This window comes from Andrena cerasifolii, chromosome 6 (assembly GCF_050908995.1).
Source record: "Andrena cerasifolii isolate SP2316 chromosome 6, iyAndCera1_principal, whole genome shotgun sequence".
Lineage (NCBI taxonomy): Eukaryota > Metazoa > Arthropoda > Insecta > Hymenoptera > Andrenidae > Andrena > Andrena cerasifolii.
The window spans coordinates 6,773,672-6,792,511 of NC_135123.1; the positions used below are offsets into that span (position 1 = coordinate 6,773,672).

At 42.9% G+C, this 18,840-nt stretch overlaps 2 protein-coding genes across 2 annotated transcripts; both read right to left on the reverse strand.

Annotated features, from left to right (window-relative positions):
- Nucleotides 1-95: 95 nt before the first annotated feature.
- On the reverse strand, nucleotides 96-18,161 carry LOC143369566 (putative multidrug resistance-associated protein lethal(2)03659). Its single transcript, XM_076813660.1, has 16 exons — nucleotides 17,791-18,161; nucleotides 8,182-8,288; nucleotides 6,525-6,827; nucleotides 6,261-6,412; nucleotides 5,558-5,977; nucleotides 5,321-5,477; nucleotides 5,041-5,243; nucleotides 4,568-4,968; nucleotides 4,274-4,488; nucleotides 3,982-4,200; nucleotides 3,721-3,901; nucleotides 3,469-3,645; nucleotides 2,933-3,389; nucleotides 2,424-2,799; nucleotides 1,643-2,339; nucleotides 96-1,563 (listed from the first exon to the last, which is right to left on the reverse strand). Exons 2-16 carry the CDS (start codon nucleotides 8,256-8,258, stop codon nucleotides 1,420-1,422), a joined length of 4,179 nt encoding a protein of 1,392 aa, XP_076669775.1. The 5' UTR covers nucleotides 8,259-8,288; nucleotides 17,791-18,161; the 3' UTR covers nucleotides 96-1,419.
- Nucleotides 9,393-18,547, reverse strand: LOC143369567 (putative multidrug resistance-associated protein lethal(2)03659). Its single transcript, XM_076813662.1, has 15 exons — nucleotides 18,330-18,547; nucleotides 16,215-16,321; nucleotides 15,466-15,768; nucleotides 14,499-14,923; nucleotides 14,262-14,418; nucleotides 13,982-14,184; nucleotides 13,509-13,909; nucleotides 13,215-13,429; nucleotides 12,923-13,141; nucleotides 12,662-12,842; nucleotides 12,410-12,586; nucleotides 11,873-12,329; nucleotides 11,364-11,739; nucleotides 10,583-11,279; nucleotides 9,393-10,503 (listed from the first exon to the last, which is right to left on the reverse strand). Exons 2-15 carry the CDS (start codon nucleotides 16,289-16,291, stop codon nucleotides 10,360-10,362), a joined length of 4,032 nt encoding a protein of 1,343 aa, XP_076669777.1. The 5' UTR covers nucleotides 16,292-16,321; nucleotides 18,330-18,547; the 3' UTR covers nucleotides 9,393-10,359.
- Between the last annotated feature and the right edge of the window lie 293 nt (nucleotides 18,548-18,840).

The following is an 18,840-nucleotide window of genomic DNA, read 5'->3' on the forward strand; positions in this document are numbered from 1 at the left end:
CACTACTGTTTTTATTTTCCAATAATATGGAAATATCGTTATGAGACTGTAGGCACTTGCAGGCCTAAGTTTGGGACACCATTGAAAAATAGACGTATGGTTTAAATAAATAATTCTCTCCACCTATATTTCGCACTTGTTCTACTTAAATTACATAGGCACTTGCACGTAAAGCAACTACCTTCGCTGAATAGTACAATATACGCTTAGTCGTACGACGGACGAGAATACTAGCGCGTTTTAAAGTAATAGGTATACTTTTTAGTTTTTCGATTTTTTTTTGAAAACCGTTTATCGCACGAGAAAAAGTAACAGCACATAAAAGATACTCCTTGTCCGGATCTACAACTTTTGTTTGACATATTTTTTTATTTAATCAATAACTTGGAGGATATTATATAAAATCGACTTCACGAGCTGTTAAATAATGATTTAAATGTTTAAGGGCCCAGGGGCTCCCTTTTTCGTTATCCGATCGAGCTCAACCTTTACACGGATTTTTTTTTAATTATTTCAAAATAATTTATTATTTCTAGAGGGTGCGCCGAAAAAAATCTTGAAAAAAAATTTACCAAGAATAAATAAGACCCATCCTAGTATACACGGATAGCCTAGGATACGTGATAGAAAGGACCTACACTTTTCTTCGGCACATCGCAAAGTAGCCGAGTTTAGTTTAGTTACACCGATAACGACACGATTGTCGTCAGTAATTATTCGCGTTTTGAACTTGCGATACGATGGCAAGGACATCGTGGAGGTGACCTCGATGAACGCTGACTCTCTACATACAGTAGGTATAATCCAGTTACGCATAACTTCAGGGTTTCGATAAAAAAAAGGACGAACTGTTTCATAATACATGTATCGCTGAACGTATATTCTATCTTCCATCGCGCATATTCTATGCTAGAAAGTAAAGTCACACGCCTCCGTCTCGACAAGCACAGCATTTGTACTTGGCTAGCACCATCGTCAGGGCGAAAGAAAACGAATGTTCCATGTAAACTTCTTCGGAGACAGAGGTAGAGAGAAAGAGGGGGGGGGGGGGGGAGAATGTGCTATGCTTTGTAACATGTACAGCAACGATGATACACCGCGAGTGTTTAAGTACGTACATCATTGGTCTCGTGTAACGGCCCTGTTTTCCGCTGTAAAAGGACAGCAAGCTGTTTACAAAAAAGTTTTATGCAATAATACTGTATCCAGGAACGCGACTGTATCGGCCATAGAGGAATTCCAAAAACAGTGGATCATGATATCGTTTCGCCCCAAAGATCCTAGCAGTCGGTCACAGCACCGTGTGGAAAGTTGCTTCGGTAACTAAAGGATTCTCAGAGGGGGATATTCGTACAAAAAGTCTATCCATTAAAGACATCAAGTATAGCATTAATTAATATAATAACGGCCCAGACATTATCAAAGGGCAGTCGTAGTACGATTCTGGTAACTCTCCCTTGCTACTTCCTTCAAGGCTTCGGCCATTGCTGGCCCAGTTTCGTTCACCATGCTACTTAACGCCCCCGTGGTGTTTTGCAGCAACACGTAAGGAGCGTCAAACTCCTGCGATCGGGAAAATGTCGATTAATTTGCATGATACACTAATTCATCGTGACGCAGTGAGATGGAAAAATGGACTTACCACGGCGTTGCCGGCGTCCATCAGCAGGATACGATCGCTGTCCATGACGGTGTTAAGTCGATGCGCGATAGTCAGCACCGTGCACTTCTCGAATTTCCTGCGAATCGTCAACTGAATGAGTTCGTCTGTTCGTGGGTCGACGTTCGCCGTGGCCTCGTCGAGCACCAGGATAGGGTTGTTCTTGACGATGGCGCGCGCCAGACAGACAAGCTGCCGTTGCCCTACGCTCAGATTCGAGCCTCCTCCGTTGATGTGAGCCTCCAGACCCATCTCCTTCAATTCAACTTCCTCCAGCGCCTGCCACAGCACGTTGTCGTCGTAACTGTCGAATGGGTCCAGATTCTTTCTCAACGAACCCGAGAACAGGAACGGTTCCTGGGGGATTATGCTAATTTTGGATCTTAAGTCGTGGAGGCCAATCTCAGTGGTATTCACGCCATCTATTTCGATAGCGCCCTCGAGGTTTGCCAAACGGAAGAGAGCGGAGATCAGGGACGATTTTCCAGCACCTGTTCTTCCCACGATTCCAACCTTCTCGTGAGGGTAAATTACGAAGTTCAGATTCCTGAGTACTGGTGGCTCCGCAGGGTCGTATCTCATCATCACGTTTTTGAATTCGACCCTCCCCTCTTCTGGCCAGCTTTCCCTGGGCTTCTTCTCCGGCGTACTTTCCAGCGGTGGTTCGCTCTCCACACGGCTGAAACCAAGAGATTCGTTTGAACACACGACAGAGACGGATACTCCATAGTTATACTCGATTATATTCGATGCCAACACTCACCTGTATTCCAGTACACGCTCAACAGAAGTCATTTGATTCTCCAGCTCGGCGCTCTGCCGCATTCCCCACTGTAATAACCCCAGTAAACCTATACTCTGCGTGATGGCCAGGCCAACGCTGCCGCCAAGCATAGAGCCAGCAGTATTGTCAAACAGCAGCAAGAAGCTGTACGTGACCAGGATGATATATACAACGCAGAAGATGTCCAGCCAGAAACTAAATGCCCTTGAGATTCCTATGAATAGGAACCACGCCGACGAGTGCAGGTCTTGGTGTTGATCGAACTCCTTTGTCAGGATTTCCCCGACTTCGAACGCTCGTATGGTAGGCAACCCTTGCAAAGTCGCGCACAGATGGCCAAACACCGGGGATCGGGCTGTGGATCGTTTCCTATTAAAATTAAACGTCGGAAAGTCCCACCTCTCGCGGATCAGAAACGATAGAATCTACTTCCTCGCGCATCAAAAAGGAATATGAGGAAACTAATGGCATTGAAGAGAAGTACTCACTGATTCCTTCGAGGCGTTTGACGCTGCGACTAGTTTCCAAGTAGTAGACGCGAATGTAGAACAAAAGTACCCCGATAACCGCTGTGGGTATGAGCAGCCACGGGTTGGCTATTGCGACTACCACAATGATACCAAGAAGAGCTAGACCTATTTGTATGCAGTCTATTAGCGCAGTGGGCAGCAGCTCGTCTGTGGCGCCCATGTCCTTCGAGAACCTATTGAGGATACGTCCCGACATGTTTGTGTTGAAGAAACGCATCGTCGCGCGACTGATGCTCTGGAACATGCGATCGTGCAGTCGAACGGAAGCTTTCATGCAGGTCGTGAAGAAGGCGAATGAACGTGTCAGAGTGACCACTATCGTGAGCACGGTAATCACACTGTAAATGTACACGCAGTTATTCCGACTTATTGGACCCTGCCAGTTCTCCACCAAACCTTCTGGTGTTTCAGTCACCTTTAAACGAAAAGATCGAGGGGTTACGGTGGATCCCCAAAAGTTTCAGAAGGAACAAGACCGTGGGACCTGTACTTACGTATTTCTCTTCCATGTTCACCCACTGGGATATGAGGACATCACCACCACTGGCCAACGCTTGCGCTAAAACACATAGCATAAAAACTGTGATCACGACATACAAAGGTCCAGCTGCGCGGAAGTATCCTGTGTACACTGCACCGGAAAGCTTGCCTCTGGTGCGCGCCTCAGCCACCTAAAGGTTTCGTCATCGCATAGATTCGTGCAGTTTACGTTGAAGTCTGTACCTTATGGTCTATGGTATACCTACCTCCACGGGCTCTTGCGTCTCAGTAACAGTGCTCATGAATGAACTTAAGGACGTAATACTGGCGGCCCTGGAGTTGCTCCTGCTCGGAGGAGCAGAAGCCGATTTCGTCTCCTCCGCGGGCGGTTGGCTCTCCAACAGCCTTCCAAAATCTACTCCCATTGTAGCCAACTCGTCGTAAGCGCTGTAATACAAGGTTGTTGATAGGCGATAAGTCCCCTGGCTAAGTAAATAGTCTGTGAATGAAAGATCTTTCGAGCGTACCCCTCGGCTTGGATTTCCCCATCTTTCAACACGATTATCCTGTCTACGTTTCTTAAATACTGTAATTGATGAGTGACGAGGATTCTAGTCTTCCCTCTCAAGTACTTCTCGATACATTCCTCGAACATGTGCTTGCCGACATGAACGTCGACGGCGCTCAGAGGATCATCCAGTAAGTACATGTCCGACTCGGAGTACACCGCTCTGGCCAGGTTGATCCTAGACAGTAGGTGAATCGTTCATGATTATTATGACACGGAAAGAGCAAGCACTGACGATTATAATCACTGACCTAGCACGCTGGCCGCCCGACAAACTGATACCCCTTTCACCCACGATCGTTTTGTCGCCATATGGCAACAGGGTGAAGTCCCTCTTCAATTGGCACACTTTCGTCACGCGATCGTAACGGAACTGATCCATCTTCCTGCCGAATAGAATATTTTGCCTGACAGAGCCGGCGAACAGCCACGGTTCTTGGCTGGCGTACGCCAAGCTCGCATTTACCTGTAGAAGAGAACGATCACATTAGGACTATAGAATATTCGTAACAGGATAACGTAGTTGCGCGAAAGACAATGCAAACCTGTATGGAACCAGTCTGCAAGGGTAATTCCTTGAGTATCACATTAAGTAAACTACTTTTACCCGCACCAACTTGGCCAACGACGGCGACCAGTTCGCCTGGCTTCACTTTAATGTTTATGTTCTTTAAAGTCTCTTCTTTATCGTAAGGCAGCCATTTTGCGCAAGCGTTTTTTAAGCTAAGTGGGCTGTCGTCTTTACAGTCATTCGTCTCGATTTTATCATACTTGACATCGTTCGTCTCCTTCGTTATGCTGTTGATATCGGTCTTGTTGTTCTCGGCATCCATTGGTTTCACTTTCTCGTCTTTGTCCTTCTCTTTCATCTCGTCTATTTCCTCGTACAACATGAATCGTTGCAAACGTTTTATAGAAACGAATGCCTCGGCCACTTGCGTTATCCCTGTAAGGTATGTCCTTCCGTTAACTCTTTAATCAATTCTCATGAATATACACCGGATCGAATGGTACTTGCCAAGTGCGAAGTAGATAGTGATATTCTGGCATAGTATAATATAGTACGCCGATAACATATATACTTTCTCGGCGGTTATCTTGTGACCGTATAAAATATACGCTAATATGGTGAGGAACAGACACATCCTCGTGCTGAATATAATGAAAGACATGGTGACACCTCTGATTAAAGACGTGGCTCGGAGAACATTGATTTCCCTCCTGCATCAAAAGAAAATACATTACGTATTTAATAACGTGCACCTGGAGGAATTCTAATCGCGTGATGAGAACTTTACTTTCTAGCTCTTTCGACTAGAGCGCTAAACGGTTTCTCCCATGTGTACATCTTAATTGCCTGAATGCCGCTAATGATTTCGTTTGTCAATCGAACCCTCTCGTCCGTTCTCATGGCAGTTTTCAGTCTGAATATCGAGGACTTCTTCCCCAAGTACCCTGCACAGTTTCAAAGTAGTTGTGACACAGACAGTTCCTTGTAACGTAACTCCTCTATTGTAACATACAGTTTTCGATACCTTGTAAGGGAATGAACATTAGAAGCGTCGTGACTCCAATGATAGCAGATATTTGCACCTCTTGGTACAGGAAATATATGATGATGATGGTCCCGAGCGGGCCAATCCACATGTAATGTAAAAACATAATTGCCATGTCGAATCTATTGACGTCGTTGGACAAGAGATTGATCGCCTGCCCAACTGTTGTTTCGCCCAGAGCTGTTCTTGAGAGTCTCAGTGATTTCTTGTATATTAAGGAACAACATGCCACACGCATCTTCATCCCTATGTGGAGTATAGCCATCATGCTTGGATTGTAAACCAAAACATCCAGGACCGAGCATAATACTATACCAGCTGCATGTAAATAGGCATCTCCCTTCGATACTTCATCAGTGTTGAAGTATTTTAATAGTTTACCAAGGAATATTGGTTGCGCTACCCTGTATGTGGAAAATTGAAAAGTAAGCATGGGTATTTAACTGCAAGCCACAAGAACAGCATGCCCAAAATTCAACTACGTTCATTAGCACTGTCATCTAAATTAACATAGCATACACTACAGTCTAACTAGAAAATCCTACATGAATACTGAATAAAACGTAAAATATACGCCCAGCACTGTTAGATTTCTAAAATGTAAACGTTATAAGAATCAAGCTCTTGAGAAATCAAGTTGATAAGAATATTAGTAGATACAGGATACAAGGGGCTTAGGGACTTAACGATCTCGTCACGTCTTTATTTTCATGAACTTGCGAGTCGGAAGAATTGTGTGATCTGGGCAGTGATACGTTATGTACTGGTACACGTGGAAATTTTATATGATCGTAGTAACGAATCAGAAGTCCAAGAAACTGGGGCTGTAGTGATCTGAACATGTAATAGAGAAACTTTAAGAACTTATACACGGTGCCTTAAGATCTTCCATTGCAATAGTAATCATTTATGACATAGAGAAACGCATCATACTCCTGTTACATACCTGAGTACAATCTCCCCAATAGCTAGAAATATTCCATACAGCCCTAACTTTAAGCCGAAACATCTTAGAAGAGCTTTCGTTAAACTGGGCCCCTTAACTTTCTTCTTCACATCATATTTGTTCCTACCACTATGTTCTTGTTCGCTAAGTAATTTGCGCTTTTCGTATGCTTGGCATTCCTTCACCCACGCACTCGCTAGCTTTGTACCCAATATGCTGCTTGTGTGCTCTTTGAGGGGCCTGCATAAATCGCTCAGTTCTAAGTCTTTCTTATAACCGACCGAAAACGTAGGCAGGACCCATCTATTAACAGAAGTCAACAATGACGATTACCACATATAATTCAGTTACATTTATTTTTAGTAGCAGATATGTTATTTTAGTCATCAATTCTATGTACTATTATCTTTGAATCACTGATTGCAACAAGTATTCCAAGGCAGAGCGCTTATCTCTTTTGTTAAGCATTTAGTATCAATGGTATTTGATCCAAGGTAACTGAAAACTTCTACCCAGGACTACTAATCGATAACAATAAACAAATCAAAAAGTCCACTTATTTGTGGAGCAAAGGAGTTGAAGATAATTCCTACCTTGTTTGCACAAGGCTTATTTGTACACTAGCTTCTCAGCCTGTCTTTGCCAGGCATTACTCACTCTCCTATATAATAAAACGTCTAAGGAAACCACCATTTTTGTTGGAAACCCCCCTAGAAACAATTTTCGCTGCAAAATACGAAATTTTACAACTTTTGGGTACCAGAAGGGTACCTGTAAAGCATACAGTGTAAGGCATTTCATATGGTCATATACATGACCTTGAATCAAAGAAATTTGTGGAGCATATTCACTCCTACGCAGCGCTTTTCCGTTTGCCTCCACGAGATCCCAAATAAAAGGCCATAAAAGTCATAAAAGGCGCATTTCGACTCTGTGTTAATGCGTTTGCGTTAGGGATGTTGATGATATATCGATGTATCGAATATACGATATTTTTGTCGCGAACTATCGGTATTTCCGGTCGATATTTTTTAATCAGATATACCGGTAGTTCGATATTAAAATCTCAGTATCGCATCGATATATTTTTGCCATGACTCCACCCAGCGCTGTCCAGCATAGGGGCCCCTCACGCGCCCACTTTCCCTTCCAACCTTCCTTTCGAGCAGCGTGACTTGTCGTCAAGGAAACCTCGCGACGCTAAAAGCAGCCGTGACAGTTCCGAAGAGAAGGAAGCTCAGACGCCATGCGCGACGCCAAATTACTCAATAGACGTAATTAAAATAACATATAATTTGTATAAATTCTACCCCAATAATTAAAAAAAAAACGATATATCGATATTTATTTTCGATATAGCGAAATGCGATATTGACATATTTGAAAAATGTCGATACCATATAGGTATATCGATACTTCTGAAAATACCAACATCCCTATGCAGAATCTGAACCTTGTAGGTTTCGAGAAGTACGAAAAAAAGCCTTTGGATAGATTTTGTTAACAAACGAACATCCACCTTAAGCATCTTATTATATAGGATTATATAGGATGATAAGGGTATACTTTTATCCCACTGCCCATTTACCTTGATTTTACCTTGGTTCTGTGACAAGGAGAAAAAATGCTGAGAGTCATTGTATTTTGTACAACTTACATGAACGTTGCAGCACTAAGAGGATTTACCCCCTCCCGTGGATTCTTCTTTCTTTCGGCCTTTACTTTCCCATCCATGATAATTTTGCATTTATGCACTTATCTTTCCTGTAAAATTTTATTTAAACCTAACGTGATGCCTCGCAGCGATGATGTAATCATGATTATTAAACTTCAGACAATCTGACGAACAAATACGTAAATGCACATAAAATTCAAACGAATAATATTGAAAACAAAATGAGGAAATACAAATATCATTATTTGATATATCTTGCAATACACAGTTCGACAAATATTAACATTTTTCGGACTTGTAACATTCAATAGCCATTTCTTATAGGTTTGCGTGCGCTAAAAACGAGTCTGCAAACCGTTTGTCGCCATCACCCTCACTTTTTGAGAATTTCGATTTTGAAAAAAGCTGCAAATTTTCAACTGTGAACATCTTTTGTGTCGAAATAGTAATAGTTATTCGGTTGCTAGTTCCGTCAAATTATTCTATGGGCGCATCGCTGTCTTCGATGGTTCATTGCGACGTTAATTTTAAACATACCATCCTAGGAAAAACCTTATTTTGTAGACAGTAGGCTATAAAATGGTCATATTTATTTCGAATTTAAAAACCTATGATCTTGCAGGCAAAATTGGCAAAATAAGTATTTGCTTATATTTTTCGATGTTACAAAAATGTTTTTTCGAGTGATCGAGTTTCACGTGGGATGACCTTTCTGCTATGTTAGGCTTAGTCATTCCAAAAATAAAAACACATAGTACCTACTATACGTATTGTATTGGAAATATTGAAAACATCATAAATGTTTGCAATTTCATCTCGAATTTCGGTCGAGAGAAAACTCCTGACCGCTCGTCGCTCACCAGTTTCGGTCGATCGGTCGTCTCACTGACCGCGACCGCGACCATAACCGAAATTATATCGATCCCGACTCCCTGCTTTTCGTCGATGATGTAGTAACAATAGTATATACGTACCAAAAAACAAGGGCCTGTTTCTGTTCGAAGCAGAGACCTGTTGTTCGTGAATGCCGATAAATAAGCAATAAGACTATTGCAGAAACCTTCGGGTTGTTACTGTATTTCTTCGCTGAAACCACTGCTGTTTTTATTTTCTAACCATATGGGAATATCGTTAAGAGACTATAGGCACTTGCAGGCCTAAGTTTGGGACACCATTCAAAAATAGACGTACGGTTTAAACAAATAATTCTCTCCACCTATATTTCGCACTTGTACTTACATTACAGAGGCACTTGCACGTAAAGCCACTACCTTCGCCGAATAGTACAATATACGCTTAGTCGTTCGACGAACAAGAATAGTAGCGCGTTATAAAGAAATAGGTAGGAAGGACTTGCAGTTTTGTTCGGCACATCACAAAGTGGCTGCGTTTAGTTTAATTGCACCGAATAACGACACGATTGTCGTCAGTAAATATTCGCGTTTTGAATTTGCGATACGATGGCAATTACATCGTAGCGGTGACCTTGATGAACGCTGAATCTCTACGGTTCTTCTTTCGACAATTACATACAGTAGGTATAATCCAGTTACGCATAACTTCAGGGTTTCGATAAAAAAAGGACGAACTGTTTCATAATACATGTATCGCTGAACGTATATTCTATCTTCTATCGCGCATATTCTATCTTAGAAAGTAAAGTCACACGCCTCCGTCTCGACAAGCACAGCATTTGTACTTGGCTAGCACCATCGTCAGGGCGAAAGAAAACGAATGTTCCATGTAAACTTCTTCGGAGACAGAGGTAGAGAGAAAGAGGGGGGGGGGGGGGGAGAATGTGCTATGCTTTGTAACATGTACAGCAACGATGATACACCGCGAGTGTTTAAGTACATACATCATTGGTCTCGTGTAACGGCCCTGTTTTCCGCTGTAAAAGGACAGCAAGCTGTTTACAATAAAAGTTTTATGCAATAATACTGTATCCAGGAACGCGACTGTATCGGCCATAGAGGAATTCCAAAAACAGTGGATCATGATATCGTTTCGCCCCAAAGATCCTAGCAGTCGGTCACAGCACCGTGTGGAAAGTTGCTTCGGTAACTAAAGGATTCTCAGAGGGGCATATTCGTACAAAAAGTCTATCCATTAAAGACATCAAGTATAGCATCAATTAATATAATAACGGCCCAGACATTATCAAAGGGCAGTCGTAGTACGATTCTGGTAACTCTCCCTTGCTACTTCCTTCAAGGCTTCGGCCATTGCTGGCCCAGTTTCGTTCACCATGCTACTTAACGCCCCCGTGGTGTTTTGCAGCAATACGTAAGGAGCGTCAAACTCCTGCGATCGGGAAAATGTCGATTAATTTGCATGATACACTAATTCATCGTGACGCAGTGAGATGGAAAAATGGACTTACCACGGCGTTGCCGGCGTCCATCAGCAGGATACGATCGCTGTCCATGACGGTGTTAAGTCGATGCGCGATAGTCAGCACCGTGCACTTCTCGAATTTCCTGCGAATCGTCAACTGAATGAGTTCGTCTGTTCGTGGGTCGACGTTCGCCGTGGCCTCGTCGAGCACCAGGATAGGGTTGTTCTTGACGATGGCGCGCGCCAGACAGACCAGCTGCCGTTGCCCTACGCTCAGATTCGAGCCTCCTTCGTTGATGTGAGCCTCCAGACCCATCTCCTTCAGTTCAACTTCCTCCAGCGCCTGCCACAGCACGTTGTCGTCGTAACTGTCGAATGGGTCCAGATTCTGTCTCAACGAACCCGAGAACAGGAACGGTTCCTGGGGGATTATGCTAATCTTGGATCTTAAGTCGTGGAGGCCAATCTCAGTGCTATTCACGCCATCTATTTCGATAGCGCCCTCGAGGTTTGCCAAACGGAAGAGAGCAGAGATCAGGGACGATTTTCCAGCACCTGTTCTTCCCACGATTCCAACCTTCTCGTGAGGGTAAATTACGAAGTTCAGATTCCTGAGTACTGGTGGCTCCGCAGGGTCGTATCTCATCATCACGTTTTTGAATTCGACCCTCCCCTCTTCTGGCCAGCTTTCCCTGGGCTTCTTTTCCGGCGTACTTTCCAGCGGTGGTTCGCTCTCCACACGGCTGAAACCAAGAGATTCGTTTGAACACATGACAGAGACGGATACTCCATAATTATACTCGATTAGATTCGATGCCAACGCTCACCTGTATTCCAGTACACGCTCAACAGAAGTCATTTGATTCTCCAGCTCGGCGCTCTGCCGCATTCCCCACTGGAACATCCCCGTTAAACCAATACTCTGCGTGATGGCCAGGCCAACGCTGCCGCCAAGCATAGAGCCAGCAGTATTGTCAAACAGCAGCAAGAAGCTGTACGTGACCAAGATTATATATACGACGCAGAAGATGTCCAGCCAGAAGCCAAATGCCCTTGAGGTTCCTATGAATAGGAACCACGCTGACGAGTGCAGGTCTTGGTGTTGATCGAACTCCTTCGTCAGGATTTCCCCGGCTTCGAACGCTCGTATGGTAGGCAACCCTTGCAAAGTCGCGCTCAGATGGCCAAACACCGGGGATCGGGCTGTGGATCGTTTCCCATTAAAATCGATCGTCCGAAAGTCCCACCTCTCGCGCATCAGAAACGACAGAATGTACTTCCTCGCGTTTCAAATAGGAATATGAGGAAACTAATGGCATTGAAGAGAAGTACTCACTGATTCCTTCGAGGCGTTTGACGCTGCGACTAGTTTCCAGGTAGTAGACGCGAATGTAGAAGAAAAGTACCCCGATAACCGCTGTGGGTATGAGCAGCCACGGGTTGGCTATTGCGACTACCACAATGATACCAAGAAGAGTTAGACCTATTTGTATGCAGTCGATTAGCGCAGCGGGCAGCAGCTCGTCTGTGGCGCCCATGTCCTTCGAGAACCTATTGAGGATACGTCCCGACATGTTCGTGTTGAAGAAAAGCATCGTCGCGCGACTGATGCTTCGGAACATGCGATCGTGCAGTCGAACGGAAGCTTTCATACAGGTCGTGAAGAAGGCGAATGAACGTGTCAGAGTGACCACTATCGTGAGAACGGTAATCACACTGTAAATGTACACGCAGACATTCCGACTTATTGGACCCTGCCAGTCCACCACCAAACCATCTTGTGTTTCAGTCACCTTTAAAGGAACAGATCAAACGGTTACAATGGACTCCCAAACACTTTCAGAAGGAATAAGACCGCGAAACCTGTACTTACGTATTTCTCTTCCATGTTCACCCACTGGGATATGAAGAAATCACCGCCACTAGCCAACCCTTGCGCCAAAACGCACAGTAGAAAAACTGTGATCGCGACACACAATGGTCCAGCCGCGCGGAAGTACCCTGAGTACACTGCACCGGAAAGCTTGCCTCTGCTGCGCGCCTCAGCCACCTAAAGGTTTCATCGTCGTATAGATTCGTGCAGTTTACGTTGAAGTCTGTACCTTATGGTCTATGGTATACCTACCTCCACGGGCTCTTGCGTCTCAGTAACAGTGCTCATGAATGAACTTAAGGACGTAATACTGGCGGCCCTGGAGTTGCTCCTGCTCGGAGGAGCAGAAGTCGATTTCGTCTCCTCCGCGGGCGGTTGGCTCTCCAACAGCCTTCCAAAATCTACTCCCATTGTAGCCAACTCGTCGTAAGCGCTGTAATACAAGGTTGTTGATAGACGATAAGTCCCCTGGCTAAGTAAATATTCTGCGAATGAAAGATCTTTCGAGCGTACCCCTCGGCTTGGATTTCCCCATCTTTCAACACGATTATCCTGTCTACGTTTCTTAAGTACTGTAATTGATGAGTGACGAGGATTCTAGTCTTCCCTCTCAAGTACTTCTCGATACATTCCTCGAACATGTGCTTGCCGACATGAGCGTCCACGGCGCTCAGAGGATCATCCAGTAAGTACATGTCCGACTCGGAGTACACCGCTCTGGCCAGGTTGATCCTAGACAGTAGGTGAATCGTTCATGATTATTATGACACGGAAAGAGCAAGCACTGACGATTATAATCACTGACCTAGCACGCTGGCCGCCCGACAAACTGATACCCCTTTCACCCACGATCGTTTTGTCGCCATATGGCAACAGGGTGAAGTCCCTCTTCAATTGGCACACTTTCGTCACGCGATCGTAACGGAACTGATCCATCTTCCTGCCGAATAGAATATTTTGCCTGACAGAGCCGGCGAACAGCCACGGTTCTTGGCTGGCGTACGCCAAGCTCGCGTTTACCTGTAGAAGAGAACGCTCACATTAGGACTATAGAATATTCGTAACAGGATAACGTAGTTGCGCGAAAGACAATGCAAACCTGTATGGAACCAGTCTGCAAGGGTAATTCCTTGAGTATCACATTAAGTAAACTACTTTTACCCGCACCAACTTGGCCAACGACGGCGACCAGTTCGCCTGGCTTCACTTTAATGTTTATGTTCTTTAAAGTCTCTTCTTTATCGTAAGGCAGCCATTTTGCGCAAGCGTTTTTTAAGCTAAGTGGGCTGTCGTCTTTACAGTCATTCGTCTCGATTTTATCATACTTGACATCGTTCGTCTCCTTCGTTATGCTGTTGATATCGGTCTTGTTGTTCTCGGCATCCATTGGTTTCACTTTCTCGTCTTTGTCCTTCTCTTTCATCTCGTCCATTTCCTCGTACAACATGAATCGTTGCAAACGATTTATAGAAACGAGTGCCTCGGCCACTTGCGTTATCCCTGTAAGGTATGTCCTTCCGTTAACTCTTTAATCAATTCTCATGAATATACACCGGATCGAATGGTACTTGCCTTGTGGGAAGTAGACAGTCATAGTCTGCCGTAGTATATTGTAGTACGCCGTTAACATAAATACTTTCTCGGCGGTTATCTTGTGACCGTATAAAATATACGCTAATATGGTGATGAACAGGGACATCCTCGTGCTGAATATAATGAAAGACATGGTGACACCTCTGATTAAAGACGTGGCTCGGAGAACATTGATTTCCCTCCTGCATCAAAAGAAAATACATTACGTATTTAATAACGTGCACCTGGAGGAATTCTAATCGCGTGATGAGAACTTTACTTTCTCGCTCTTTCGACTAGAGCGCTAAACGGTTTCTCCCATGTGTACATCTTAATTGCCTGAATGCCGCTAATGATTTCGTTCGTCAATCGAACCCTCTCGTCCGTTCTCATGGCAGTTTTCAATCTGAATATCGAGGACTTCTTCCCCAAGTACCCTGCACAGTTTCAAAATAGTTGTGACACAGACAGTTCCTTGTAACGTGACTCCTCTATTGTAACATACAGTTTTCAGTACCTTGCAAGGGAATGAACATTAGAAGCGTTGCGACTCCAATGATAGCAGATATTTCCACCTCTTGGTACATGAAATATATGATGATGATGGTCTCGAGCGGGCCAATCCACAAGTAATGTAAAAATATAATTGCCATGTCGAATCTATTGACGTCGTTGGACAAGAGATTGACCGCCTGCCCTACTGTTGTTTCGCCCAGAGCTGTTCTCGAGAGTCTGAGCGATTTTCTGTATATTAAGGAACAACACGCCACGCGCATCTTCATCCCCATGTGGAGTATAGCCATCATGTATGGATGGAAAAAGAAAATTACCAGGGCTGAGCATAATACTACACCGGTTGCGTATAAATAGGCATCTCCCTTCGATACTTCATCAGTGTTGAAGTATTTTAATAGTTTACCAAGGAATATTGGTTGCGCTACCCTGTATGTGGAAAATTGATAAGTAAGCGTGGGTATTTAACTGCAAGCCACAAGAACAGCATGCCCAAAATTCAACTACGTTCATTAGCACTGTCATCTAAATTAACATAGCATACACTACAGTCTAACTAGAAAATCCTACATGAATACTGAATAAAACGTAAAATATACGCCTAGCACTGTTAGATTTCTAAAACGTAAACGTTATAAGAGTCAAGCTCTTGAGAAATCAAGTTGATAAGAGTATTAGTAGATACAGAATATAAGGGGCTTAGGGACTTAACGATCTCGTCACGTCTTTATTTTCATGAACTTGCGAGTCGGAAGAATTGTGTGATCTGGGCAGTGATACGTTATGTACTGGTACATGTGGAAATTTTGTATGATCGTAGTAACGAATCAGAAGTCCAAGAAACTGGGGCTGTAGTGATCTGAACATGTAATAGAGAAACTTTAAGAACTTATACACGGTGCCTTAAGATCTTCCATTGCAATAGTAATCATTCATGACATAGAGAAACGCATCATACTCCTGTTACATACCTGAGTACAATCTCCCCAATAGCTAGAAATATTCCATACAGCCCTAACTTTAAGCCGAAACATCTTAGAAGAGCTTTCGTTAAACTGGGCCCCTTCACTTTCTTCTTCACATCATATTTCTTTCTACCGCTATCTTTTTCTTCGCTAAGTAATTTGCGTTTTTCGTACGCTTGGCATTCCTTCTCCCACGCACCCGCTAGCTTTGTGCCCAAAATACTGCTTGTGTGCTCTTTGAGGGGCCTGTATAAATCGGTCAGTTCTAAATCTTTCTTATAACCGATCCAGAACGTAGGCAGGACCCATCTGTTAATGGAAATCAACAATGGCGATTACCACGTATAATTCAGTTACATTTATTTTTAGTTTGAGATATAAATTATTTTAATCATCAATTCTATGTACTATTATCTTTGAATCACTGATTGCAACAGGTATTCCAAGGCAGAGCGATTATCTCTGTTGTTAAGCATTTAATATCAATGGTAATTGATCGAAGGTAACAGAAAACGTCTACCCAGGACTACTAATAATTGATAACAATAAACAGATCAAAAAGTCCACTTATTTGCGGAGTGAAGGAATTCAAGATAGTTCCTACCTTGTTTGCACAAGGCTTATTTGTACATGATAAGGGTATACTTTTATGCCAATGCTCATTTACCTTGATTTTACCTTGGTTCTGTGCTTTTATTAGTAGACCATGACAAGGAGAAAAACAGGTAAGAGTCATTGTATTTTGTAATACTTACGTAAATGTTAAAGCACTAAGAGGATTTACCCCCTCCCGTGGATTCTTCTTTCTTTCGGCCTTTACTTTCCCATCCATGATAATTTTGCATTTATGCACTTATCTTCCCTGTAAAATATTGTTTAAACATATTTTATTTAAACAGATTAAGCTCCAGACAATGTAGTCAACAAATACGTAAAAGCACATAAAATTCAAACAAATAATACTGAAAACAAAATGATGAATGATATATATCCTTTGTTAAGCTGATAATAATAATGATTGCGCGATATATCTTGCATTATTCATGATCAAGACAGATTTAGATATCTTTCATTGATAGCCTTTGTACGGACATTCGTTCGCAATGTACAACTATTCAGGAAGAAAATTTAGAAATAATTAACTATTACAAGAATTTCCAGAGGAGCAAGGTGTCATTGACACCTGCAAAAATACAATTACCATTGTTTTGTAGAGCATCAAGTAAACACATGTGTGTTAACTTGAATGGAAGTTCTTATCATGAAAAATAATGTGGAAACAGATAAGTTGTCTAGGTAAACATAGAATGTATTCTAGAATCATCAATATAATGATGTTTGCTAATGAATTTCAATGTAGTATCAATTTAATTTTCTATTCGCACGTAGAGGAACATGACCTTGCATATTTTTTTATTCAGGTTTCTCGTATCTACATGTGATGTCCACAAACAGCAACATTGCGTAGTAATACAGGGTAGTTGCGATACAATGGAAAGCAGAAATTAAACGTATTATACTGCTTTCTGATAATTATACGCATGTTAATTGCACGCGACTATTAATTAAGGTACATTGTCTTGCTGAACTTTACTCATTACTTAACTTCCTCAAAGCGTGTTGACACAAGTGATATGTAATCACACTGTGACTAGTAAGGCAAAGACCTAATACAAAGGCACTACAAATTCCTTGATATCAAACACTACAGATAAATCTTTAACACCAAATAAAACTTTCTGTGATTTTTTATAACTTTCCCTTATACAGACTTGCTCGCAAAACAGATCCCTTTCTTACAGACTAAAAAAAGGCAGAATATTGCAGGTATAAACTCTTGCTTCGACCTTTTCAAGAGAAAGCCTCTTCTAGCATTCCATCAAAATGTACAGGGTGTTTCAGAACTACAGGTATAGGCTCAAAATAGAATTGTGTAAAGTTTAAGTAAACAAAAACCCGTAGTATGATCCTATTCAATGTAGTCAGTGTCTCGAATCATGAATAAAGAGCACATTGTACGTACAACTACACATGCCAGAGAATGATAACATTGACTTCCAAGTACAAAGTCGAGTTTCGCGAGAACTAAACGCAATTTAATTGAAGCAGGTTTTGAAATTACGGACTGTAATGATACTAGTGATTCATAAAAGCTGTACATTCTATTATATTCTTCCGGAATTACAGGGGCTGTTGCGAAGTATAATAATATTCGTGCGCCGACGCTTCAGAAGTGTTAAAAATAAAATCACGCTAGAACTTTTCGTAAGATTACATTTCCTGTTATCGAATTATCTCCAAAAATGATGTCTTGATTTCGAGCTGCCTTACTTATAATTGTCGGTACTATCAGGAGCCTACTTAATCCCCCTTTATCTAATTAGTAAAATACATATATAAGCATTGCCTACCATCGAAATCGATCGAACCTTTCCCCTTTTCACCGATACGTGCTTGATCTAATCTAGCCATTATCCCGACGATACTCATCATTTCGCAAAAACGAGTCGGACTGTGCACGCGTGATTCCCGCAAAAGCCCGTGAAGAAAATCTTCCACGAAGAAAGCGAAGTTTGATCGTGCTCGGATTACATAATGATAAAAGCCAATTTAAAGCATCGAAATTTTGCAGCCTCGACCTCATGACGCCTGTCCCTACACCGTTAACCATTCGTTTAATATTCGTTGAAGCGCGCCTCGATCAAAAGCTGCCCTATCCTAAGTACTTATGTGTTTCTCTCGTACGGTGGTTTCGAGTGGTTTCGACCGAATGCAGCGATCCGTGTCGCGACTGAAAATGAAAATGCAGCGAAAGGCGGCGAAACGATGGGGGAGACGATCCGCTATTCGGCGTTTCATGGTGCACTTACGATCAACGGGAATTAATCCTGTCTAGTTGCCAGCACGTGAATGTCCTATTACTTTTCGATTGACTAACGATTTGTCGGATGACAATCGACGACATCCACCGAGTTCCGCTTAAGTAAAAGGCCGTTACTCGACTAACGTTCGAGTGGCCGACGCTCGCATGTGTCATTCGTTAACCTTAAACTGACACGTGATCAGAAGCGGCGGCCGTGAGTGGATATCTCTGGTGGGCCAGAGCATTTCTGCTTCGCGCTTCCCGACTCTTTAAGTATTCCCATGCCGTCGCCGTGATCAACATGGCATCTCTCGCTAAGGCGACGAAAACGGGGGACTTATCGGACGGTACATCACGGGTAACATACGAGTAAATAACATCGTCATCCAGATAACGTAATCGGCAAATACGGTGCTACGAGTTACGACAGATCAAATACGTGACAGGTAACGGATGATGATACGGATAAAAAAAGAAGGCTTCGGTTTTCGATACTTTTGGTGCGGAATTTCCATTTA